Source organism: Panthera pardus, unplaced genomic scaffold (assembly GCF_024362965.1).
Source record: "Panthera pardus isolate Hobbes unplaced genomic scaffold, ASM2436296v1 HiC_scaffold_7, whole genome shotgun sequence".
Lineage (NCBI taxonomy): Eukaryota > Metazoa > Chordata > Mammalia > Carnivora > Felidae > Panthera > Panthera pardus.
The window spans coordinates 11,368,598-11,395,791 of record NW_026527002.1 but is presented as its reverse complement, the minus strand read 5'-3'; the positions used below and the strand labels follow the sequence as shown (position 1 = coordinate 11,395,791).

Genomic DNA, 27,194 nt, shown 5'->3' with positions numbered 1-27,194 from the left:
TGACGGGGGGGGGGGGGGGGGGGGGGGGGACGAGGGGAAAGTGGGTGATGGGCAGGGTGGAGGGCACCTGTTGGGATGAGTACTGGGTGTTCTATGGAAACCAATTTGACAAAAATTATATTTAAAATGCACACATACACATATTAGAATGCATTTTAGAGTGATTTTGGAAAAAATCATAATTTTGGGAAGATACAAATTAGTCTGTCGGTTGACTTGAATGTTTCACTGTTGCTGCTCTTAGAATTTCAGAGAAAGCAGAGCAAAAATGGAAAAGGTCTAGAGAGGGCAATAAAAATGAGAGGAACTAGAGGGAGAGATGTAGTTCTAAAATTTAGACCAAGAAAAATTGAGACCTCTCGTATCATTATTGCCCTTAAAGAGGAACAGAGAAAAGGGGAGGGATTGTATATAAAATAACAAAAGATAGAGTCTTTGCATAGCTGACTATATTGAGAAATATAAAACTGTATTGAGGAAGAAATGTTTACTTTTAGATGCCAAGGTTAACATGTAAATTAAGCTGCTGGGTATTATTACGGAAATAATGGGTATCTTGAAATAAACCATCTGCCATAGGACAATAATGTCTGCACTAGCCACATTAAAGAAAAAGCTCTAAATCATCCTACCTTTTAATGAAATGCACAGCAGCTGGATTTAAGGAGGAGTCATCTTCTGTTTGCTGATGGTGAGTTGACAGTTAAGCCTATCCTGGAGCATTTTCGCCCTTCTAAGTACTCAGAATTCTAGAGTATGGATCTGGGAGCCTCTGCTTGGTTGAATTTGTTCATATTATTCTTGGTTAGCATAGCATATGCTAGGGGGAAAAAGCATGCTATTGGATGGATTTGAATGAGTGTAATTTTCTTTTATTTTGCTATGATCCATAACTGTTAAATTACTTTTCAATAAACAGTGGTCTAAGCATTAGGATGCTACAGGAAAATTTTTTCCAGCTGAATTATTATGTTTGGAGATGAGATTCCAAGAATGGAATAAAAAATAACCAGATTTCATCAAGTCTGTCAACAGAATTTTCAGACACATCCTGATTTCCAGAGACATTAAAATGTGAACAACACTCAGGGTTGATAAAAATGTGGTTATTTTGATATAATGGCATGTGTACAAGTATGTGCACGCACACACACGCAGATGACTGATAAAGTTTTACTCTCCTTTGCCTTTTTTCTCTCTTCTGTTTCCTCTTACTCATCTGTTCCTATTTGTTAATTTATCTGCTTTCTCCAGTTAGATGTGCCTGTCTTTGTTTTTATCTCTTTCAACGTTACGTGATCCCAGTGAAGCAAAGGAATATAAATGTGCTTATTGTTCTTCACTATGTGGATATTTGTCTTGTTAGAACTTGGAAAACCACTTTTAATTTTCTTTTCTTCTCCATTTTCCTTCCTCTTCATCCTTCCCCATTCCGTGTTTCTTAGAGGTTGGAAAGCGGGACTCTTCCTAGCCCCAGCAGCCCGGGTCAGGTCATGATGTGTGCTTAGCCAGTGGGACCTGGGAGCCCACCTCGTCCTGGGTGGCCAAGGGGGTGTTGCTATATCCAGGACTCAGCAGCAGGAGCAGGGCCCCCTCTTTCCGTGTGCTTGCTCCACATGGGTTTTGAGGTGCCGTTAACCCTAAAAACCAAGTTGCTGTGGGACCATGGCCTGGTCATGTTTGAAAATCATTTCAGGGGCACCGGAGTGGCTCAGCCAGTTAAACATCTGACTCTTGACTTTGGCTCAGGTTATGATTTCACGGTTGTGAGATAGAGCCCCATGTAGTCGTGGAGGCTACTTAAGATCCTCTTTCTCCCTCCTTCTGCCCCTCCCCTGCTCATGTGCTTGCATGTGTGTGCTCTCTCTCCCTCTCTCTCTCTCTCTCAAAATTTTTTTTTCCAAATCATTTGGAATATTTGTTGTAAATTTTCTTCTGTATCCATGATTCTCAAACTTGTGGGCTGGTTAGAACACAGATTGCTGGGGGGCTCCTGGGTGGCTCAGTCAGTTGAGCGTTGGACTTCAGCTCAGGTCATGATCTTGCGATTCATGAGTTTGAGCCCCACACTGGGCTTGTTGCTGTCAGCACAGAGCCCACTTCAAATCCTTTGCCCCCCTCTCTCAGTCCCTCCCTCCCCCCCCCAAATGAGTAAACAAACAAACAAACAAACAAAAGAACACAGATTGCTGGGCCCCACAGAGTTTCTGATTCAGTATGACTGAGGTAGGAACTTCTTCCAGGAAGCACACTTTGAGAACCCCTATTTCTTGTCTACTTGTATTTACCTCCATGTATAATTTGGAACAGCACTCTAACACCGGAATGCGGAGTTTCAAAGGTCAGTATTGAGTATCCAGTGGAAACACAGTATGAGCCGCATATGTAAGATTAAAACTTCTGGTAGTCACAATAAAAAAAAAATCTAAATAGATGAAATTAATTCAGATAGAATAGTGGTGGTCATGAACTCTAGACTATAGTTCTTTTTTTTTTTTAAAGTTACCAGCCATTTATTCATCCAACTAGTATTTTTTGAAGATTCATTACAAAGGAAAGAGTGAGAACAGAATAATGAACAACACAATACTTCCTTTTGGAGGTTCCTTACCTAGAACAGAGTCAAGGAGATAAACAGTTATAACTCCTTGCATAACATGATCGGCTTGGCATTTTATTAATTAATTAATTATCTTCCCAGAGTTTATTTATATTCAAGTTAGTTACCATATAGCATATAGGGTAGTATTGGTTTCAGGAGTAGAATTTAGTGATTGGTCGCTTCCATATAACACCCAGTGCTCATCCCAACAAGTGCCTTCCTCAATGCCCATCACCCATTTAGCCCATCCGTCACCCTCCAGCAGCCCTCAGTTTCTTCTTTATACGTAACAGTCTCTTATGGTTTGCCTCCCTCTCTGTTGTTATCTTATTTTATTTTCTTCCCTTTCCCTGTGTTCATCTCTTTTGTTTCTTAAAATTCCACATATGAGTGAAATCATATGGTATTCGTTTTCCTCTGACTTACTTATTTTGCTTAGCATAATACACTCTAGTTCCATCCATGTTTTTGCAGGTGGCAAAATTTCATTCCTTTTGATGGCTGAGTAATATTCCAGTGTGTGTGTGTGTGTGTGTGTGTGTGTGTGTGTGTGTGTGTGTGTGTATATATACATACACACCACATCTTTATCCATTCATCTATTTATTAGTTGATGGACATTTGGGCTCTTTCCATGATTTGGCTGTTGTCGATAGTGCTACTGTAAATATTGGAACATTGGGGTGCGTGTGCCCCTTCGAATCAGCATTTTTGTATCCTTTGGATAAATACCTAGTAGTGCAATTGCTGGGTCATTGGGTAGTTCTGTTCTTAACTTTTTGAGGAACCTCCATACTGTTTTCTGTAGGGTTCCCCTTTCTCTGCATTGTCGCCAACATCTGTTGTTTCTGGAGTTGTTATTTTTAGCCATCTGACAGGTGGTATCTCACTGTGGTTTTGATTTGTATTTCCCTGATAATGAGTGATGTTGGGCATTTTTTCATGTGTCTGTTAGCCATTGGTATATCTTCTTCAGAGCAATGTCTGTACATGTCTGGACTGTAATTTTGATGATGTTTGTGTATGCGTAGCTCATCAGTAACCATCTTCAAGCAAAGATGGGAAGACAGTGACAGACACCAGGACTGAGGATTGGAATAAGGGAAAGTACATCATTGTTACTGGGGAGAGGATATTCTCTTCTCTAAGCTCTTAGGAAAATTAGATCAGATTAAGGAGTCAAAGACAGATGAGTTGGTTTATGGATGAGAAGTTAGTAAAAAAGAGGGAGCAATGGCTTTAGAAAAAAGTGAGATAGTGGGTTGAAGAAAATGAAATAAACGAAAACAAGTCTGAGTACATGAAAGCTGGAGAATCCTATAAATGACATGTAACGTATAATCCCAGGATATAGAAGTGTATATGGAGTATTTAAGTACAGCCTGCTTTTGACTTGCTTTTGATGGCTGCCATAAGGAGTTACATTACTCGAATTCGTTTATTGCCATTACCTGATGATAAAATAATACGAGAACATTGACTTTTATGTGTTATTTTTCTCTTTTAACGTGATAACAGAGATGTAAGTCAAAAGAAGTCTGGTAGAGGATATTTATAGAAACTTGGGAACTTTTAAAAACAATTAGTGCCAAACCTGAAGCCATGTAAATTAGCACTTTAAATGCACTCCTAAAGAATGCAGTTTTAAAGCTGAACTTTGAGTGAATCATCTGGTTCATGAGTCACTGAAGGTTGGAGTAAACGCTTTAGGCTAAGTAGAGTTCAGAGACCAGTCACTGTTCAACTCTGCTACCTTCAGGAGATGAGGATTTCTCCCTGAAGCTTGGGTCTCTGTTGTCCCTCTCTCTCTCTCTCTCTCTGTCTCTGTCTCTGTCTCTCTTAAATTGGTTAAAAACAACCATGTTTAAGTAGAGTAGTATTAAAAATCAACGAAATCATCCCTACTGATACATGTGGCAGTGAAAGTCTCTGTACTGCCCTGACATTTGAATTTCATTGCAGACTTTTATCCTGAAAATATTATTCTGCTCATTTCTCAATGTCTGTCTTTTCAGTGGGAGATAACCCGGTATGGTCTTGAAACCATTTGAAGTGACTAAAGGTTTTGGGGGGGGCGATTACTTCAGAAAAATTGGCATTTCAGAAGGACATGTTTTTCCCTCCATCTCTGTTGACGTTTGAAGTCTTCAAAGTGTTGCCTATGATCAGAGAAACACGTTTCTTGTGAAATAGTTCTCTCCAAGAATGCAGTGATTTGAGGCTGGCTCGCTGTGGATTCAGCTCATCTGTTCGAGAAGAAGCTGTTTTCACTGAATTTGCTTCAGGCTGAGGTCTGGGGCTTGAAAGATTTATTGTCAGCTCCGAATATGTAAATATAAAATTAACCTAGTTTTAACATAGGCCTCAAGGTCAATCCAAAAAGAAGCATTTCCTAAAATATATGTACGCAGTACGGTTTCTAGTCTCTGTCGCTCCTCAGTGACCCGGTGCATGGTATGAAGATTCTAGACGCGGCCCTTACGTGGGGTTGACACATCAAAGTGAATGCAAGAAGGGAGCCCTTTCTGTTTTCTCAGTCAGTTGGCTTCTGACCTCCAGTCTGCTTTTTACCTATCAAGTTGTAGCTAAATATTTATCTCAGGATGCCAAAGGTTTGACTTCACAAGAAGTTGTGCTAGTAGCTGCCGAGCACGTCTGCGTGCTAGACGTGTGCCGAGTGATTGTCGTGAATTATCTCACTCCTTGGACCGTCCTCGCAAGTACTGCCATCGTCATCGCTTATACACACGTGGAAACTGAAGCCTAAAGAGGTGACCTGATCGGGTCGTTGGGGTCTTAGGGGTCAGAGCCGGGGGGTGAACGGGGTTTTGGATGCAGAACCCAACTGCCTTCACCTCCATAGTCGCCTTCTTGAAGAAGCTCGACTGGGTTCCTTTCTGCTCCGTGACAAACTCGAAGTCAAAGCACACTCCACGGATGATGACGGGATTCGCACGCAGCCTTGCTTCTAGAAGTTTTCCAGATGCAGTAAGCAATAGGTGCCTCCCGTATTCTCAGCCTGAGATCCCAAGGAAGTCTAGTGAAAAACCACTGTGTAGACTAAACGGCCACTTGCTCATCTCACTGGCACTGCTGTGCAAGTACAGCACACAGGTGTTCTAAAAAAGCAGACAACAGGACAATAGCAGGTGGGTCAGCCTTCTCCCATTTAGGGAAATCGTTTGGAATGCTGAGAAAATAAGCCCTTAGATTTCTAACTTGGGTTCGAATCTAACAAGCTACTTACTCTTCCCTGTGCTCCGTTTCCCGACGTGTATAGGAGTGGTGGGAATATTAGAATCCTGTGAGACTTAACTCTTTTGGAGTCCGGGAACCTCTTCTTAGGAAAGGCACATGTAAACATTTGCATGTCATCCAGGGGTTTCATGGGCCCTCCAAAATCTCTTGGGGTTTCTAGACTTTTATTAGAACCCCTGAATCAGGTGATCTCCTGCATTTCATTGTAGCTCACAAATGGCAGAATCCTGTGGCTCTGCTGTATGAAGAACATTTGTAGACAAAGCCCTGTTTTCCTGGTGAACTTTCGGTGAATCGATGCTCTTTAAAGCACATTTGTTCCACATCCGGGAATATGGAGGATACAGGTTATATTGAGTTGATTAGAATTTCTTTTTAAAAAAACTTTTTTTTTAAGTTTTATGTATTTATTTTGAGAGAGAGAGAGAGAATGAGACAATGAGAATGAGTAGGGAAGAGGCAGAGAGAGGGAGAGAGAATCCTAAGCAGCTTCCACACTGTCAGTGCAGAGCCTGCTGCGGGGCTCAAACTCACAAACTGTGAGATCATGAACTGAGCTGAAATCAGGAGTCAGATGCTTACCCAGCAGAGCCACCCAAGCGCCCCTGAGTGATGAGAATCCTGAAGAGGTGGCAGTGAAGCCAGGAGAAGAGCAGGCTGACTGGGACTTGTCAGACCTGGCTAACGTGGAAACTTTCTTAATTGTTCAGTTTCTCCTTTTGTGGAAGGGGCAAAGAACGTGTCCTGTGACTGTGCGACATTTAAGCAGAAGAACATCAGGTGACGAGTCCTGTAGCTAAATCGACGAATGCGAATGAGCCTGGTGAATGTTCATCACGTTTGCTTCTTGCTTCACTGGTGTTTGGCGGGTTCCGGCAGCGAGTGGGTTCTTGGGAGATGGGGACCTGGCAAGTTGGATACACTGATCCTTGAGACACTGGGGATCTCTTCCTTCCTGTGGAATGAGAATCCATGGGATCTGGGGAAGCCACCTGAGGAAGGGAGATGCACTTGAAAATCGATATTGCTAAGGGGGGGAAGTTGGGCTTACGGTTTTGGACAGCCGGAGGTATTCACTGGGCCTGTGCGCTCCAGAAGGCTGGAGGAGCGGCAGAGGGAGTCTTGTGATAAAGGAAACCTCCATCTGATAAATCCAACATCTAATCAGGATCTGTCTAATCAGGATACAGCAGGACCAGAATCCATTAATGAAAGCTGTACTTGGGAAGCATTTAAGAGCACTCATTCATTTGTTCGCCTTGTCTTATCATGCAAGCTCTTGGGGAGGTGTGTATCATTCTCACATGAATGAGTCCAGCAGGTTTCTGTGTCTGTTGGGGTTGTCTGGAGACTTCGGTGTCTCCTCTTCTCCGGCCTTCGTTGCTTGGGTGCCACTTGTGTCTGATGCCTTCCTCAGGTCTGGAAGACTTAAGACGGTTTTGCTCTTCCTGAAGATCAACTTTAATTTTATTTTTTAAAACTCTTACAATGTATGCATCTTTGAAGTCATTTATGAAATGTCTAGCAGATAATCAGCTTGTGTTGCTCTGTTTTTATTTTCAGATCGAAGAATTTCGAAGGCTGAGGACACACGTCAAGGGAGCTGAACTTGTGGAAGGCTGTGACGGGATTTTGGGAGACAATTTTAGGCCCACTCAGCCACTTAGCGACAGAGTCATTAGAGCTGCATTTCAGTAGCCAACGAGAACAGGAGCGAGACTGCCTTCATCTGGGTATGTGCAGATTAAGGAAAAGAGGGCACACAGTTACGTGAAGCTGCCATGCCAGAGTTATTCTCATGGTGCTGCTGATAATTTAGCAGTGTGAGTGCACTTCATTTTGATGAAACGGATGACACGTTCGCAAGCGCTGTTAATTACAAATCAGGTGGCTTTAAAAATTTCACGCAGCGTTGAGACACAATCTACCGTCCTTCTATTTTCCCACCAGAACAGCCTTTAATTCTCGTTTTGCTTCAATATTGACCTTGATGGGATAAGGAGCCTCGAGGCAGAGAGGCAGCCCCTCTTTACTCCAGGTAGAGGTTAAGTCCTTTTTAAGCGCTCGCCATGCCGTAGCCTTGAAACGGCAGCAGTCGCCTCCTGATGACTGAGGAACACAAAGGAGGCCACTGGAGGCGTGTGTGAGCCTCAGAGTTGACCCTTGTCTAATGCAGATTCGATCTTATTTATCGGGGTAGGCGAGGGCAGATCTGGCACGCATTGAAACCCTTGACCTGTGCAAGTGCTTTCATTTGATAGATCAAGAAACACTTGTCAGTTACGTGAATATGGTACGTTTCTTTATCGTCTAAAACATAATCTATGCATTTTAACATACCGAATTCAATATGTGTATACCTTATCCCCATAGAGCTGACAGGATAAAACGTCACAGACACGGGAAAGCTCAAATATACATAAATGGCTGTATATATGCTGGATTATTTCTTTACCTTGTGAATTGCCTAAGAGTGCATACAGAGGTCAGTTCCCTGAGCTGGCCAACCACTGCTTCCCACAAGAGGAAAGCATCTGTCGGAGTTAACGTAGGCAAACGGGTCAGAGCTTGGACTTTGTTCAATGGACCGTGGAGAGTGTGAGCTCACATACTGTGCGGGTGGAACGGTGTGTGGGAGTCCCAGGTCAGTAGAAATCTCTAGCCTCGAGAAGCTCACGGTCTCACAAGCTAGACAGTGGACGTTGGAATTTTAAAAGGTGATCGTTTTGTCCACGTGTTTCCCCATCCGTTTTTCTTGCCTCTCTCTATATACCACATATTCCTAGTGTTCTGTCCAGACTGTCTTTTTTCTTATGTGAATGTGCTTTGCTCGTACATTCTTTCCCACCCCTGCAGGCCCAACTCAAATACTGTTCTCAGCACAAATTCTCTGCTTCTCCCTTAAATTGTGCCTCTCAGTTCACATTCTTTCTTCCAGTTAGCTATGTGTGTATTTCTTATTTTTTCTGTTAGATTCAAGGTTTTTAAGAGTTGAAGCATCTCCATTGTACCTTGAATCCATCATGACATATAATACTTTGTGTCTTGAATATCTATTGGCAAATTAGAAATTCTTTCTTTTCTAAAAATGTTTGAGAGCGAGCGAGAGAGAGAGAGAGAGAGAGAGAGAGAGTGCTTGTGAGTAGGGTAGGGGCAGAGAAAGAGGGAGAGAGAATCTCAAGCAGGCCCCGTGCTGTTAGCACAGAGCCCGATACGGGGCTTGAACTCACGACCTGAACTGTGAGATCATGACCTGGGCCAAAATCAAGAATAGGATGTTTAATCAACAGGGCCACCCAGGTGCCCCTGGAAATTCTTTAGAACTACACATAGCGTGTATCGGCCAGCCACATTCCAGTCATTCACTGACTCTCCATTGCTTAGCCAGTACAGTTCGTCCCCTTCTGATTTTGGAGATAGTGAGGGCCAACCAGGCAAATTTGCTTTCGTAGGAACGAGTGGGGACTTAGAGTAATCCATATATGGAAACAAGGGAGAAAAACCCAAGAGTGCTTTAAGCTAAGTCTTAAAATGGAGGAACTAAAGAATTAAAATACATTTGCTCAAAAATCATTATCGAGCACCTACTATGTGAGGGTTCTGGGTATCCAAAGGTCAGAAGAACCTGTCTCTGTTCTCATGAAACTTAGAATCTCATGTGGGGAGCCTGACAGAGGAAAAACAAATACTTCAAAAACATACAGTTACAGCTTATAATGAATCCATGAATGAGAAGAAGAAGAAGAAAATGCAGTGAAGGAGATTTCAGATAGAGGGAATATCTCTTGCAAAGGCCCTGAGGGGCTGCTCCCTGTGGAGGAGGTGAGAATTTGATGCGTTGAGGTACAAAGGGAGAACCTGTATATCTGGTGTGTAGGAATCAAAGGGGCAGAGCTCTTATCTCGGAGGCCCCCCGAAGCCTCTGGCTGCCACATGAAGGCATCTTTATTTTGCTGTTGATGTGCTGAGAACCCATGAAGACTTTTACTCAGGGGAGTGGCTGGACCTCATGTGTGTTTTCAATAGATCACAGCAGCTGGGGAATGAACAGATCGGATCATAGTGGGCTAAGGGGGAGGGGGAGGGAGATTTTTAGAAGTCTGGCGGGTAGCCGAGGTGAAAGACACAGAGTCTTGGCTACTAGAATAGGAGCAGTGGAGATGCGGAAAAGTTAAAGTGTGTTAAATAAACATTGCAAGTGATACTTAGTTGATCAATTGGATGATGGTGGAAGGAGATGGAAATAGGCAAAGATAGCTTCTGGGAATTGGGGGCTTTAGAAACTTGTGTGGATGAAGTGCCATTGAATGATGGCAGGAAAGCCAGAGCAGACTCTGGGCTGGAAAGACAGTGGAGTTGGAGCTCGTTGAGTGAGAGATGGTCTGTCAGTCACAGTAGTGGACCCCTCATGCCGGTACTAGAGTTTCGAGAGTGGAGATCAGAAAGGAGGTCTGAACTGAGTATGGTCGTCACTGGCATGGAGATTACGTATATGTATATGTATGTGTATGTGTATAATGTTCTGATGCTACATGGGATCATCTCATTAAGTGCTCCTAAAATTTAACAGGCGGCCTTATAAATAGGTTCCTGAAGCACAGAGAAATTAGATCACTGGCTAAAATAATGCAGTCCCTGAGTGGCAGAGCTGGAAATTGGACCTGGGCAGCCTGACCGGCAGAGCCCTTCTTCTTACCCCTTGCACGGCAGAGGTCAGAGAGCATCCCCACACTGGCGGTGGGGGGTGGCGTGCTGAGGGAGGGATGTGTGTTGCGCAGGCAGGCCCGAGTTGAGTGGGAAGGGAGGAGGGGGAGGTGTCTTGTGATTCTTGTTGAGCTGGGCTGGGAGTAGAGCGGAACCCCCCCCCCCCCCCCCCCCCCCGCAGCAGTAGAGGAAGGGATTGAGGGACACTTCCTTCTTAAACACACACACACACAATACTAGCAGCTGTCTGTATGTTGGGGTGATGAGCCAGGAGATGGGAGGCGATGAAAATGGCATGTCTCAGAGGGGCTGATCCTAGCTGTGAGGTCCCTGAGGAGTTGAAAGGGGAAGAAATCTGGGGTGCCTGGCTGGCTCAGTTGGAAGAGCACGCGACTCTTGATCTGGGGGCCTTGAGCGCAAGCGCCACGTTGGGTGCAGAGACTACTGAAAACGGAAAGGGATGAAATCCTAGGCAATGTGGACACTGCTTTGTTACGAGAGTGGACACTTTCTGGGCTCTAATAGGAAGGGAGAAGGAGGTGGCGGGTTGTAGCTTTCGAGTTTCCCTGACTTGCCTTTGTTATTTAAGGAAGAATGGGGCTGCAGCCAGGAGGCGTGAGAGCAGGAGGGAAGGTGGGAGATTGGAGCAGAGAGAAGGGAGGGACGGTGGGTTCACAGGAGCAACACAGTAGGAGGGGTGGGCAGGAGGTGCAGTGAGGCTGGGTGAACGTGAATTTATTGATTTCTCCAGTCTAGGTTTTAGTGTACTCTGTGAATATCAGTACCTATAAATGAAATCAGATTATTACCTTGAATTTTTGATCCATATCTAGTCCTATGCCAGGGTTGCCTTTCTGTAAAGATCTAAATAACCGTCGCTCTTTTCTGTCTCCCCCACACATGGCACGCAGACCACAATGTTGTTGACGAGATTATGTGTGTTTCAGATACTTCGTATTCCTTATATGATAGGAAGGTAAAGAATAAGTTTTCAAGGCTTTAAATCAATTATGACCTAGGCATTTTAAAAGGAGGGTGGATTTGTGTCCTCATCTTTGTGGCCAAGATTACTTAAAGGGTGTCACTTTCCCCCAGATTCCTTAGAATGGTGTAGAAATTCTTTCAAAGGCAACTCCAGTTCTGACTTCATCCTTCTATGAATATATTTTTGACCCTTTTATCTTGAAATGTGTAATACAAATCTAGTCATAGTTCTACATAAAATTATATTGGGAAATCAAACTTATGGATGTGTGCTTTTTATTTGATATTTAATAATGCCCTAAGGGCGGTAATTCAAATTTTTATTAAAGTGGAATGATTTGACAGTCAGACTTTGAATTTAATGCATGAATGTTTCATTTAAGCTCTTGGAACTGAAAAGGAAAAAAAAAAATTCTGGTAGTTCTCTAAAAAATGTTTAAAATAATTCAGATTTATTTTAGCTATGTCTTACTAAAATAACTTTAGTTTTTGGACTTAGAATGACTTTTTTTTTTTTTTTTTTTTTTTTTTTTTTGCATGACATGGCTAGACATCTGGAGGGCTTTGATAACCAAGACTTATTATTCCATGAATAATCTGTGACTTTTTATATTACCATTTAAGAAGTATGAACTATGGTTTTATACTTGTTTAAAGAACTAGGTTATAACTCATCCAGGTGCTGGAAATTCTTTAGTTTTGCAGTGCTAGTTCAGGTTTCTGGGAGCCAGTGGACATGAAATGATCCATTACACATTGAATTCTCTGTATGAGAACCATATCTGTGTAATAACAAACAAAAGACAAGACCAAAGTTTAGGTCCAGTTTACTTTTTTCTTTTTTCCATTCTCTTTTTATTTGGCATTTGTTCATTTGATACATATATAAAAATCTATACAAGGTAAAAATACAAAATAAGTATTTCTTTATAAGTTATGCAGTTAGATAGCTACAAAGTTTAAAAACCATTGCAAAAAAAGAGAGAGAAGAAAATCGTCAATGCTTTATAGTCATTCACAATAACATTGGTATAAAATATCCATACAACACATGTGTACAAAATAGTATACAGTTCGTAAAAGCTGTGCAAAGACAGGAAAAAGACAGTATACTTTTGTTCTTGGTATCTCTATACTGGTACTTATGTTCTGATGAGATGATTATTTGCCTGTTTGTTTCACAAAGCATTAGCCCATTGTTTAAAGCTTTTCTGGCTGTTCAAAGACTTGCTTATTTCCCAGTGACTCAAATATTGTTAAGCTGCACACGTTTACAGTAGCTGTACTTAATTATAATGTTTATTTTCTGTAAAACCAGTGCCACAAGTCTCTTTAAGTAGTTTCCTACCCCCCACCCTTGAAATGGGGAAAAATATAAGTATGCTTCCAATTAAGTTAGGGAAAAAAGTAGAACAAAAAAGAAGAAAAAAGAGGGGCTATTAACCAAATGACTTTGAACGATCCCTTTGTCAGACTTGCCCTCATTTTTCTTTCTGGGTCTTTGAAGCTATCCTGAACTGTGTTGAGCTCTTCCCCACATATACTTTTTCAACTAATAATGTTGTCTTTTTAGCTTTAATAATGCTATCACAAGCATCAGTTTCATATCAGTTCTCTTTTATAACCTAAGAGGAGTTACAGGTTGGAAAAGGATAAGGCATTATAGGAAAGGAGGGGCTATGTGGGGAAGGGAGAGTGTCAACTCTGAATGACCAAGTAGGTAAAAGCTATTATCCTTCTAGGACAAATGGAAAGCTCAAAGCCATATTTTCAGTCAATAGAACTTGGACTTTTCCTCACTCTAATAATTTAACTTGATGCACAGCATTAGGGTGAGAAATGAAAAACTCGATGGATATAGCTGTTTTCTATTTACTATATCATATAGAATTTCTTGAAAGTGGAATGGATTTCCTAAAGGATTTCAAAATAATTTCAGGAAAAGGCCAAAATATCAAGGGTGCTCAACCTATCTATTGTGTTTTGATTATGTGATATAAAAATTGTTATTAACCCGAGAATGAAAAACATCAAAGCTATATCAGCATTTCTTCAAGATTACTCAACAAGGAAAATAATCCCTGCTTCCGTATTTATCCTTTTCTTCTTTTTATGTTTTAGAGATGTTTTATTTATTTATTTATTTATTGTGGATAACAATTGGGGAATGATTTAGTTTTTATCTCCCCCCCTCCCCATGATTTAAAACAAGATTGGGTTTGGGAGAAAGATAAGAGAATATTTGGCAATCGTGGGCCAACTTGTATGTTGAACATTCTTATATTCTGATACCTTAAGGATGGTGGGGTTCATGATTTTAAATCTAGAGAATACATTTTCCAGTGAAAAATTACTGAGACCAGGTTACCTTATCTAAACACGTTCTATTATGCCTTTTACATCATGGGTGCTCGTTTTTGGTAATTTCCCCAAATCAATTTTTTGACTCCATTTTCCCACTTTGAGACTTCTTAAGAAAACGGTATTTTTAAGGAGGCTCTCATTTCAGTTTTCTCCTCCTTTATCTGCTGTCCGTTCTCTTGAGTTTTTCTTTTTCGTGGTGAAGTTTACAGAGACTTAGGAAAGCAGTCATCCCAGAACAAGGGAAGCATGAAAGCTCAGCCCTCGAATGGACCTTCAGGGAGGCCGCTTACTGTTGGGAGTGTTCACAGTCCAGCCTGTGACGCATGCTCTTACCTAGACCTGCGGTTTCTGTGGCCACCCGGTGCGGATGACCCATGCATTGGTAGTCCAAGACCAGGTCTCTCTATTAAGTTCTAGAATTGAACTGAATCCAGAATTGACCGCCCAGCTGTCTGTATGACTTTTCTTTCGGATATGTCAAAGACCTCTTAGCCTCACCATACACAAGAGTGAATTTATGATCTTTCTCCGAAGACCTGGCTCTCTTCCAGTTTTCTCAGAAACCTGTTATACCTGACACCTCTCTTCCTCACCTCATCTCACATTTCCAATTTATCATCCAGTTGTGCAGATTTGCCTTCTGATCGCTCCCAAATCTATCTCTGTGTCCCCTCTCCCAACATCACACCCCGTGAAGTTAGCCTCATCCCTTACCTAGACCATCACAAGAGCGTTCCGCTCTCTTCTGCATAGGATTATTAAAGGAAGATTTGTAAAGATCAAAGACCTGGGTAATGTGGAGCCCTCAAACTTCTGTGTCCGCTGTGATTGGTTGAAAAGGAGACTGAATCCACTTGTGAGCCTAGTGGGAGGGAATGCTGTGACAAATTGGCATCATCTGCCATTGGAGTCGGGTGGTATTGTAGTTTGTTCTCGCCATCCATAATGAAAGGTTCTATTATTGGCATCTATTATTAAGGTGCAGAGTCTTTTGAAAATGTGCCTTGGGAAACTTATCTGAATTAGATCTAGTGATACGTTGCTAGGTGTTGACAGTTATCAAGGGGATATGGAAACAGGACAGAATGACTGAAGTCCTCTTTTTAATAGTTTCATTTCGTTATGTAATAGTCACGGTCCTGAAGATTGTATATAGCAAATTGCTTACATATAGCAAAACCTAGGGAATCTGAAATCTCAGCATGACAATGAAATGGCAGGAGGATGAGGAAAGAATTATGGCATGATAGCATGGAGAAACCTACCCCAGACCTCTATATTAGGGACAGAAGCCATCTCCCAAAGAAGGGAAAAGGATAAGTTAGAGAAGAAACCACGTAAGAGAAAGATAGATATTGACCTGATGCTCAAAAGGGTGAGAGACAATATATTTTAAAATATTTTTAATAAAAATGTGCCATAAAAAGTTGTTTTTTTTAACGGCATAGACCTTAGGGGTGTGTGTATATGAATATAGGTTTGCCTTATTTGGGGAGATACTTCAGTTTTAATTAAGTAAACATTCCAAATAAAACTTGTTTTCATAATCTACAAAGCTAAAATGATCTAGACAATACCCAATATCTTGGGAAGAAATACATATATGTTTGTTAGATAATGTGGGGGTTTCTCCAATCAAGAAATTTGCCACTAGGTAGCTAACACATTCTCAAATTTATTGTTAAAGCAAGAAAACCACATTGGTTTTGGATGGCTTCTCTTTTCCATTACAGTGCTTTTTTAGTTCCCTTCAAAATTTTTGAATTCTCGTTGTACTTTCAGTGGTTAGAAACTCATAAAGGTCTTTAGGGCTTGTCTACAGTAAATCTTTTTAGGACATCTTGGAAGCATGGTGTTGAATTGGACCTTAAAAAGTTACTTAATCTAGTCGTCTACCTGAAGAGGTCTTCAACTCAATTATTTCAGATGGTTGCTCCCTGTATCTAGAAACAAGCAAACCAACCTTTGTTGTTGGAGAATACCCATTTCAGACTTTGTTTTACTCTTCTGTAATGCAAAAATGAAAAAAAAAAACCTCATGAAATAGTCTCTCTGTAAAGTATTAACTGAATTTGGAATGCCATTTTGATAGTAATATTTTTACGGTTTACCATAAATATTTTTTATTAATGTAACTGATTAGATTCCAAGATTTATGTTTTTCTTCTGTTTGCAGCATGTGAGAATTCCTGTAGCTTTTATGCTGCAGAGAAACTCATCTAGTTTTTCACAGATGTGAATGTTCGTTCTGATTTTGGTACAACTAATGATTCTCTAATGGTATCTTTTCTTTAACGAATGATTATATTTAGTGGGTCCCAGCAATAAAATCACTGTAATGAGGAATAAAAGATTGTAAATAAGAATAACAATGTTATTAATCATCTAAATTAGTCATTTATGGCACATTCCTGTACCTGAAATATTTCCATAGGAAATAATGCTAAAATCCACATTTACTTATAATTAGACGTAATACAAACCTTCTCTCATTATAATAGTTGCCCAAGTCCCAATTCAACTTAATTTCATTGACTCTGATTTCTGGACTGAAGGCATTAAGCTTGAACTAGTGAAAAATGTATAATATGTGCATTCAATTAAGAAGTAATTAGATACTCAATCACCCTTACAACACACCAGGGATTAGGGAAGAAGGAAGAAAAATGTGACTCACTGTAGTGTAGGAAAGTTTTGTTAATTGGTTTACTGCTAATTGAGATTGAGAAAGTGTCAAAGTATCATAACATAGGTTTACTACTGAACAGTCTTAAAAGCTAAGTTTAATGTTTCATGATTCTCTGATGCAGAATAATGTAGAAATTACCAAGCTGTATGATTTATTTTAGAGTTCTTATTAAAGTTTATGTATGCATTCTAAGTTCTACATACTAGTGAATGCTGAGAAGAAGAAGAAGGAGTGCTTTGTTAACAGTTCAGACACGGTGCTCTATTGTATCTCATTTATTTAATTCCCACAGCAATCCTGGGAGGCATGTGTTCTGATTGTCATTTTAGAGATAAACTGAGGCTAAGAGGGGTTGACTAACTTGCTCAAGGTCACAGCCAGTAAAGTGCAGCACAAGAGTTCAGACCCAGGTAGGCTTAACTGGAAACTCCGAGCTCTCGTCACTGCGCCACATTTCAAATAACAAAGGGCAGAAAGTTATGAAGTCCTTGTATATATTTGCCTCCTTCTGTCTTTCGGATAATTTCCTGGGGCTGAGATTTCTGGGAGCAAGGGACACACGTGTTTTCGTTTTTGGTAGCATATTGCTAAAACACCCTCCCTGAGGGATGTGCTAATGATGCAGGCTCACTGGGGTCTCGGACCTAGAGTGGATCCTGCAGGACCAGCCAACATAGTCCTTGGCTTCGTGCAGAGTGGAAATCAAACTCCGGCCAAGAGGAAGTGAGAGCCGAGTTTACTGAGGACGTAGAGTGCAGATAGAGTGTCTGGGAGACTCGAAAAGGAAAAGAGAGGGAGAGTGAGCCTCATCCTTGCTTGGGACCTGGGCTTTTTATCGAGGATGGTGGTCCAGAGCACGTGGCTTGGCAGGCATCTGGGAACAGAGACAAGTATTTAGGTGTCCTCTGTAAGTCAGGTATGCCCTGGGGCCAGGGGGCTCGGTGACTCAGTGGTCTTGGAAAACATTCATGACGACCCTGCCTGGTCACTCCTTAGATGTTACCCACCGTGCTGGAAGAATCCAAAGAGATTATTGACTTCTCTGCAACGAGGACATACATTTATCTGTTCTGTGAGGCATGTGGAAGGCAAGGGTGTAGGTCCCAGCAAGAATAAAAACAGGAAAAAGAGCCAAAAAAAGCAGTTTTTCATGGGGTCCCTTCAGTTTCCCCGTCTCACCAACGTGTGCTTGCATCATTGATTGACTATTTTATAGGTGTTTCTGCCATTTTTTTAAATCACTCAGTATACTTTCCATCTCTCCGTCATCTTTTTTCTCCTTAATTCCTTGAAATGTGTTCATCTCCATCTGCCTATGGAGTCACCTTTGATTTCTTTTGTTTGTTTGTTTGTTCTTTGTTGCCATGTCTCTAAGTATGATACATGTTCATGACAGAAAATTGAAACAACATAGAGGGAAATGAAGAAGCGATGACGTCCCAAACCCTCCTGTCAGTGACAGCCATCACCAGCACTGGGCTGAACGTGGAGGCCCCGTAGCACAGTGGGGATGTCTTGGGTTCCATTTTGACTTCACCACTAATCATTTGTGTGATCTTGAAAAAAGTTGCTAATTTCTCTAAGTTATTTTCTTCGTCACTTAAAAGATGTCCTTAAGTGTAATGGTGAAGGTACAAGGACATTGAATACAAAGTGCTTAACGTGTTTTTGGTCCATGATGTAAGTATCCAGTGAATACTTAGCTTTATTTTTATTTGTGTCCATTTGATCTCTCACTATGCATTTATCTTCAGTGGGATATGTAGATATATAATGTTCTTTATGGGATTATAGTCAGGCTATTTTTATTTTTCTTATTTCTTTAAAGATTTTCGACATTTTTTCTTATTTTTAAGTCATGTCTGCACCCAACATGGGGTGGGAACTTACAACCCTGTGATCCAGAGTCACATGCTCTGCTGACTGAGCCAACTGGACACCCCATAGGATCTGTGTTTCTTTCTTTCTTTTTTTTTTTTTTACTATTGTTTTGTTTTGTTTTGTTTTTACATACGGTGGAGCTTTACATACAATGTGGGGCTTGAACTCACAACCCTGAGATCAAGAGTCTCATGCTGTACCATTTGAGCCAGCCAGGTGCCCCAGACTATTTTTCTATCTTTTTGATAATATATATATTTTTATGTCCTTAAATAGATACATTCCATACTTTAGATACATTCCATACTTTAAAATGATTTTTTTATTTTAATATTTTTAAATTTATTTATCTTGAGAGAGAGAGTGAGCGAGCAGGGGAGGGGTAGAGAGAAAGGGAGAGAGAATCCTAAGCAGGCTCCACACTGTCAGCGTGGAGCCCGATGCGTGGCTCGAACTCAAAAACTGTGAGATCACGACCTGAGCCAAAACCAAGAGTCAGACGCTTCAATGACTTAACTACCCAGGTGCCCCCTAACTGATTACTTTATTTTTAAATTTTTGAAAACTTTTTTAAATTTATTTTTGAGAGAGAGAGAGACAGAGCACGAGTGGGGGGAGGGGCAGAGAGGGAGACACAGAATCTGAAGCAGGCTTCAGGCTCCAGTCTGTCTGCACAGAGCCTGATGTGGGGCTTGAACTCACCTCGAGATCATGACCTGAGCCTAAGTCGGACGCTTCACCAACTGAGCCACCCAGGCACCCCTTACATGATTACTTCTAAATAAGTTACCTGCAAGTATATCCCCGGATTTTGAGGACATTATTATTATGCATTGTACGTTATTATACATCCTCTATTATTATACATTTAGGTTACTTGTAGTATTTTGCTGTAATCACAATGGTTGATTTATGCATCTATTTCCTTAAAACATTCTTGGCGATGAGATGACAGGGTCAGAGAGTTGGAATTAAGTACACGTATATACAAATTACTCTTCCATTTATGCTTCCATTAACCAGTAACCACAGTTCTCCTCACCTTGACCAACATTAACTGTTTTCAGGTTTTTCATCCTTGCCCATCTGAGTGAACAGGGCAACACTATGATACAACATTTTCAGTCCGTGGCTACTTGGTTCTCTTCCTGAAGGCCCTCACCTGTTGCACCAATCTGCCTATTCCTGAGCGTCTCCCACATGCTCGTGTATGTTTCAGTGTTTGGTAGGACAAGATCCCTCACTAGTCCCTTCTGCAGAATTCTCCTGGCGATTTTCGCATGCTTGGTTTTTCCCAGATAAACTATAGGATCATTTTATCGGGAGGATTGAAATAGAGAGTAAAAGAAAAGAGAGTAGGAAAAAGAGAGTTTGAGAAAAGGAAGAAAGAATCTTGCTAGAGTATTACATTTGGGTTGCGTTGAATGTATAGAGTACATTGAGGAGAATTGGTATCTTTCCAGTATCAAATCTGGATCAAGGAATGATGCATGGGTCGGTGCTTCTTAAAGTTTTTACGTCCTTCATGGATTTACTACAGGATGTGCGTTTGGGCTCTGAAGTCAACCTTGGGTGTGGCTCGATGGGGAGCACAGCACCTCCAGTTGGTTCTACAGCTTGGGCAGATTATTGAAATTCTTTCAGCCTCGGTTTCCCCCTCTATGAAGTAAAGGTACTAAGAGTAATACCTCATGGAGATGTGAGTGTGAAGTGAAATAAAGTAAAATGCAAGCATGGTGCTTTGCAGAGGATTAACATTCCACACATGTGAGCTATTGCTGTTGTTATTGTTACTGCTGTCATTATCGATTTTGATCAGTGTCATTTTGCATTATATTTTTCTATTGGTTAATATTTCTTCATTGGACAAATAATTGTCCTTGGCTTTCTTAACTAACCTTTTGCATAGTTTCCAGTAACATTTTAGCTGATTATTTTGAATTTTCTAAATAGACCATGATCACATATGTAAATAATGACAATTTAATAATCTTCTCCTTTCTAATTTCAATACTTATGGCACCGTGTAGTACGTTCAGAATAATATGAAATAATCTGGTACCCCTTTCTGACTTCTGATATGTTTTGATTTCTTTTTCCACATACAGTGGCATTTTCCTCACTGTTTTTTCTTTGAACCTTCGAATGCATTGGGCATGCCTGACCTCTTCCTTTCTCTTCCTCCTTTCTTTATTTTCCTTCCTTGACCTGATGCTGTTGTCAGTGGGTATGTTGGGGGGGGGGTGGAAAGCTGGTCATGTGCCCTTGCTTGTAACGGGAGAACATTTAATGTTAGCCTTCTGTTTTGTGTGTGGTGGTATTCTAGGGGCTGTGTGAAAATGTAAACATAATCAGACATAGACTTTGCCCAAGAGGGCTTACAGCCTAGTGTTGGGAGTAAATCAGGAGCACGGCTAACTCCAAATTAAAGCAGTATGTGAAAAATGCCCTGAGAAAGTGTGCTTCTAGTGAACAGGCCAAAGCGACCACTCGGAAAGAGAGAATTCTCATGTCTGTCATATCCCTATTTCTTAAAAGACTCTTATTTTGGAGATTTTACACCGAATTCTCTTATAGAGGGAAACGTTAATGGGTTACCAATGAGCTGAGCCAGACTCACTAGAACTCAGGTCAGCCCTGGGGCCTGCAGTGGCCTCAAAAGCAGGACACGTATGCACGCGTGCCTTTTATTACTTTATTATTTGTTGTTATTTTTTAATTTTGCATTTTTGCATTTTTGCATTTTTTGCATTTTTTAATTTTTTACTTTTGAGGTCTTTTCAGGAAATTCTCCCAGGAGTGATTCGATATGCACTCATTCCCTAGGGTCTCTTCATAGGTCATTTGAAGTTCAGAAATAGTCACAGGAAAGATAGCATCTGTTACAATTATACTGAAATAGCAGGTGATTTAGAAGACTTGTTAGGCTGTGGCCATACTTGAGGTCTCACTATGAATAGTGATCATCGTATAATAGAACATTCTGTTTTTAGAGTTAAGCTTTCTCATTATTTATATATCCATAAGTGGGTATTTGGAGGAGGGCCCAAAGGGGGGCAAGCCCAGCTGACCACCTTTATACATTGACAGTATCATTTCTGTAGATGGTCTTACTGAGTAAATTTATATTCTGATTACCAAATAGTATAGTTAACGGTAGAAACTTTAGAAAATACACAAATGTGTGAAAAAGAACTTTTGTGTCAAATAACGATAATCCATGGAACACAGACAATTAATTTTGGTTCCACCACAAATTGCATTAGCATAACAGGAAAGATTTTATTTGAAGTGCCCAAACCTGCAAGGATAGAGAAAACAAAAGAGACAGCAGCAAAAATATTTTAGAAGCTGGAAGCAGATGGTTGTGAGGTAACAGATTTAGCAGATGTGAGGAACAAGCCTGTTTACGTGACAGAATCTCTCAAAGTCTCAGGAATTGGAGGCAACAGATAATCTCTAGAAGGTGGAGTGAGAGGGAGCTAAAGTCATCTGCAGTGGTTAGCAGCTGACGAGAGAGCCTGTTAGGGGACATGGGTGCACTGGGTGTCAGGACACCTCACTGAAAAATAGGATTGTTAAATCCCACCATCCCATTTATCTTCCCTCCTCCCCCACTTGGCCTCCAGAACACTGGCAGAAAGGCCTCTGCTCTCTAGGCAGGGGGCTGGCTGGCAGGGTCTTTCTGGAGAGTCTGAGCAACCCCAGGGACTTTTTAAATTAAATGGCCCAGCCGGTTCATTCTGTGGTGAAGGCAGGACAGAGAAGTAAGTGCCTGCTGTGCGCACAGAGCCTTCACCCAGGTTTTCTTACAATGGTTGTTCCCATTCTTAGATAGGGCCGCTAAGGATATTTGAAGAAAGTCTGTAATACAGAAGGGTCCAGAAGAAACCGAAGAAGGTAAGGTATAAGAAATAAATACTTAGGAAAAGAAAAAGTTCAAAAAAGTGATCATTCATGTCTTCAGAGAGGTAAGGGAGGAAATTGCCACCATGAGCTGGAATTGGATGCTAGGAAGAAAAGGAATATTCTACAAAGCTTTTGGAAATTGAAAACATAATAGCAGAAATGAAAACTTTTATAGTAGAGTCAGAAGGCAGAACTGAAATTTCTTAGAAAGTAGAGCAAAAAAAGGAGATCTAAAAATAAGAAAATTGGAGAACCAGTCTAGGAGGTCCAGTATTCAAATAATCGGCAAAGTTAGAGAACAGAGAAAATGGAGGAGAGGAAGCAGTAACAAAACCATTTAAGCATTTTCTCAGGACTCCTGGGTATAAATTTGCAGTTTGAAAGGACCCATTGAATTTCCAGCACGCTTGATCAAAATACACCCACTAGCAAGGCACTATCATTTCTGGACACTGAGGGAGGAATTACAGGAAGAAAAAAAATTGAAATCCAAGAACCTGGAATTTGAACATCAGACTTCTTTTTTTAAATTTATTTTAAGTTTATTTATTTATTTTAAGTTTATTTATTTATTTTGAGAGAGAGAGGGAGAGAAAAAAATTCAAAAGCAAAGAACCTGGAATTTGAACATCAGATTTCTTTTTTATTAATTGTTAAAATTTATTTATTTAGAGAGCTAAACCAAGGAAGGGGAAGAGAGACAGAGAAAGAGAGAGACAGAGAGAGAGAATCCCAAGCGGGTTCATTGCTGTCAGCGCAGAGCCTGATGTGGGGCTTGAACCTACGAACTGCGAGATCATGACCTGAGCTGAAATCAAGAGTCAGATACTTAACTGACTGAGCCACCCAGGAGCCTCTTGAATGTCAGACTTCTAAATAGCAACACAGGAAGCTAAAAGTGAAGCATGAATTCTGAGAGAAAATTACAGCTAGAATTTTTTTCCCCAAACTTCAAGTAGTCATTTTTAAATATCACAGGTATTGAAAATTATTTCCTAGGAAGCCACTAGACGATGTGCTTCACCAAAATGGACTAAGCCAAGAAAACAGATTATGGCAAAGGAGATGCCCAGAATGATTGTGAAGTGAGGGTGTAAGGGTAGAGGTTAAGAGTCCAGATGTGAGCAGATGAGAACGTTCTAGAGATTTTCCCAGAAAGATGAAATGGATAGACTGCAGGATATGTCTTTTAACTTCTGGGGAGTCAGACAGTTGGGAGGTGGTTTTGGATTGAGTACATAGAAAACTAAGGTGGGAAAAAACCGATGTAATTATTCACTCCACAGGAAAAAAAAATTGTGCAGGAAAAAAATTGATACACTAATGCACATAATTCAGCTCTGAATAAGATTTACATTCTCACAGTAATAGAAATAATAGAATAGAAACTGATCCAGCCAAAATGACTGTATAACCGTATTACAAGGACGGAGTGAGGGAAGGGTGTGTATGCACGTGGGTGATGTGGTGGGGGGGGGGCGTGGGGGTTGGATGTCTCACAGGAGGAAGGAGGGTCGCATTTTCTTTCTTGGTGGGGAGAGTCAAACAGACAATACTAAAAATCGAAAAGGAGTAATGCCATCACACTATAGCCGTGTGGTGTTAGTATAATGATCGGCTAAAAGAGTTGAGGAAGTTGGTGGCATAAGAGACAGGACTGATAGTTTTCATGAGAAACCTTTTAGAACTATTTAATAACTCTTTATGTGAATGTGTAATTTTGATACAAATTTTCAAAAATTAAAGTTGCCACTGTCATTTTGTTACACTTTTTGTGTATGTGTACACACACACACACTTGCACTTTCCTTGGAGAATTTGCTGTGGGCCAGATACTGCTCTGGACCTTGGGAACACAGCGCAGATGAGATCAAGTATAATTTCATTCCATGAAAACTTCTCTGAAATTCTGAAAAGTAAACTGTGAACACATGCGATGGAAAATAGTAGGCCATAGTGTGGTTCAATTTTCAGTTAGTGAGACAGACGTCTGTTAAATCAACTGAAATCCTCACTGGTAGCTCAGTTATGTACCCAGGACTCCCTGTTGTCACATTTTATCTGTTGGCCTGCTGGGTTCTCACACAACGCTATGAAGGTAGCTATTGTTATCTGAAGCCCAGAAAGGGCAAGTGGGTTGCCTGAAATCTCACAGCAAGTTGATGGCAGAGCTGGGATCTGAATCAGTCTCCCTGATTCCAAATCCATACCCCAGATTGTGATCAATTGAAATATTTTCCCAGATAACCTGGTATCTGCAGTGAACAAGATCAAGCATCTATCTTTGGAGGTTGGGGGGAGGGCAGGGGCGGAGGGGAGCTAATACAAAGATCGTTCTCAATGTGCCTTGTAGAGGAGAGAAAGCTCCGTAAACATGGGGTATCCTTAGTTGCTCCTTGAGGGAGATTTTAGCAGAGTGAGTGCCTAAATTCACCAGGAGGGTCCACACTCTGGTAGACTAGAATTCACCTGGCATCTATTGAGAACCATTTACGTCAGACCCTTAGAGCTTCAAAATGAATAAGACTCCAATGAGCATGTGCTTCCGTTGCCCTTTGGATATATGTTCAAGTGTTCAAATGCTTTGGGTTAAGATGTAAATTTGTATGATTGGGGAGACTGCATATTTACTTTAACTATCTTTTTTAATTGATGTTTTGGACCATGGTAGTTTAATTTTAAGAATTGTTTCATATATTCTTAAAATGAAATTTCATTATTTTCATAAACTTGGAATATGTTTGTCTTGTGGACTAGCCTTTTCCAAACGTGTTCTATGCAGCCATTAAGATACCCACTAAGGTGTTTAAGTCACAAGCTGATTGTCTACAAATTTAGAGACTCCTGGACATAATTACCTCCTTTTGGAGATTTACAGTGCACATCAGTGTGTTAGAGACTTTGAGGTGGTTTTGTATAGAAGAACCATGTATTACTGTATTTAACCAGAGTTTCTACAGTTTTTTGGAACATGGATTCATTTTTCCAAGTAATTTTTAGTTATGTGGAACACATTTTAGGAAATGGGGGACTCTAGGTTATTTTACTTTGGCAGAAAATGTATACAGCATGACCTTTAGGCTCCTTTTCGCTCTGAAATGCTGTGGCTTCAGAATTGCAGTCATCAGTTTCGTGTGTTACTTTGACTTACAATTTACTGAGTTATAATTATCACATATATACACAAAGTCCTATTTTACCTTTGAAGTTCTATCTGGGATCTTAAAGATTTGATTAGACTATCTTCTTTGAAATGTAGTTTGGAAAAATATACCCCAGCATTACAAATATTTCCTAATAAATTGTTCCAGAAATAGTATTTATATGTCTACATGCATACATGGACAGACACTATGTATGTATGTATGTACAACACATCCATGCACACATCTCATATGTGGACATGTTTAAAGTGCTCTATTGTGTCATTCTTTATTAAGGAAGGAAGTCACTTGTTTCCATTATTTTGCTGCAGTGAATATCCTTACACATAAAATCTTTGATTGAGTGGTTGTATCTGTACAATAAGCTCCTAGGAATATAATTTCAGCTCAAAAAGTATATACATCTGGGGGCACGTGGGTGGCTCAGTTGGTTAAGCATCTGACTCTCGGTTTCAGCTCAGGTCATGATCTCATGGTTCATGAATTTGAGCCCCAGGTCCGGCTCTGCACTGATAGCATGGAGCCTTCCTAGGATTCTGTCTCCTTCTCTCTCTGCCCCGCCCCCTGCTCTCTCTCTCAAAAAGAAATAAACTTATGCTGATTCATAGGGGCATATGTACCCCAAAGTTTATAGCAGCGCTTTCAACAATAGCCAAATCATGGAAGAGCCTAAATGTCCATCAACTGATGAATGGATGAAGAAGATGTGGTTTATGTGTACAATGGAATCCTCCTTGGCAATGAGGAAGAATGAAATCCGGCCATTTGTAGCAACGTGGATGGAGCTGGAGAGTATTATGCTAAGTGAAATAAGTCAGGCAGAGAAAGACAGATATCATGTTTTCACTCATATGTGGAACTTGAGAAACTTAACAGAAGACCATGGGGGAAGGGAAGAGGAAAAAAGTAGTTACAAACGGAGGGAGGCAAACCATAAAAGACTCTTAAATATGGAGAACAAACTGAGGGTGGGTGGGGGCAGGGCAGGGGAAAGGGGAAAATGGGTGATGGGCATTGAGGAGGGCACTTGCTGGGATGAGCACTGGGTGTTGTATGGAAGCAATGAGTCATGGGAATCTACCCGTGAGCACACTGTGTATACTGTATGTTAGCCAACTTGACAATAAATTACATTTTAAAAAATAATAAATAAACTTAAAAAAAACTATATGCATCTGAATTTTAATAGGCATTTATTGTCCAAAATGCTGGACCTGTTAACCCACAGGAAGTGTATGACAGTTGGCCACTCCCATCACTGGGAATGTGTGCAGATGTCACTGAAAAGAAAATCTTAGCTGAATGTTTTCCTAAATGGGAAATTCATTATCCCAAAAAGGACTATTGTTTCATGTATTATTTTATATTTATTATTTATCCATTTAATAGAATTGAGTCACAAAGTTACTTGGAGACTGGGAAGAAGTAGTCTTCATGCTCAAGCAGTTACCGTCTGTGATTGTCATATAAGAAATTAATGACAATACCTTAAAGCTTAATTTTCTTATTAAGCTTATTAAGTTTATTAATTTATGATACATAAATTTGTTGTTTAGCAGGTCAAGCATTTATTTCGATTCAAAAGATTTATCTCTGGGGCGCCTGAGTGTCTCCGTCGGTTAAGTGACCGACTTCGGCT

The 27,194-nt window shown here is 40.6% G+C and overlaps 1 protein-coding gene across 1 annotated transcript in view; it reads left to right on the top strand.

Moving 5' to 3' along the window:
* The window catches only part of CA8 (carbonic anhydrase 8), an 89,325-nt gene that overhangs the window by 60,568 nt on the left and 1,563 nt on the right, over positions 1-27,194 (top strand). The window contains exon 8 of the mRNA XM_019421272.2: positions 7,424-7,593. Coding sequence (XP_019276817.1) covers positions 7,424-7,558 — 135 coding nt within the window. The 3' untranslated portion in view covers positions 7,559-7,593. The remainder of the gene's footprint in view (positions 1-7,423; positions 7,594-27,194) is intronic.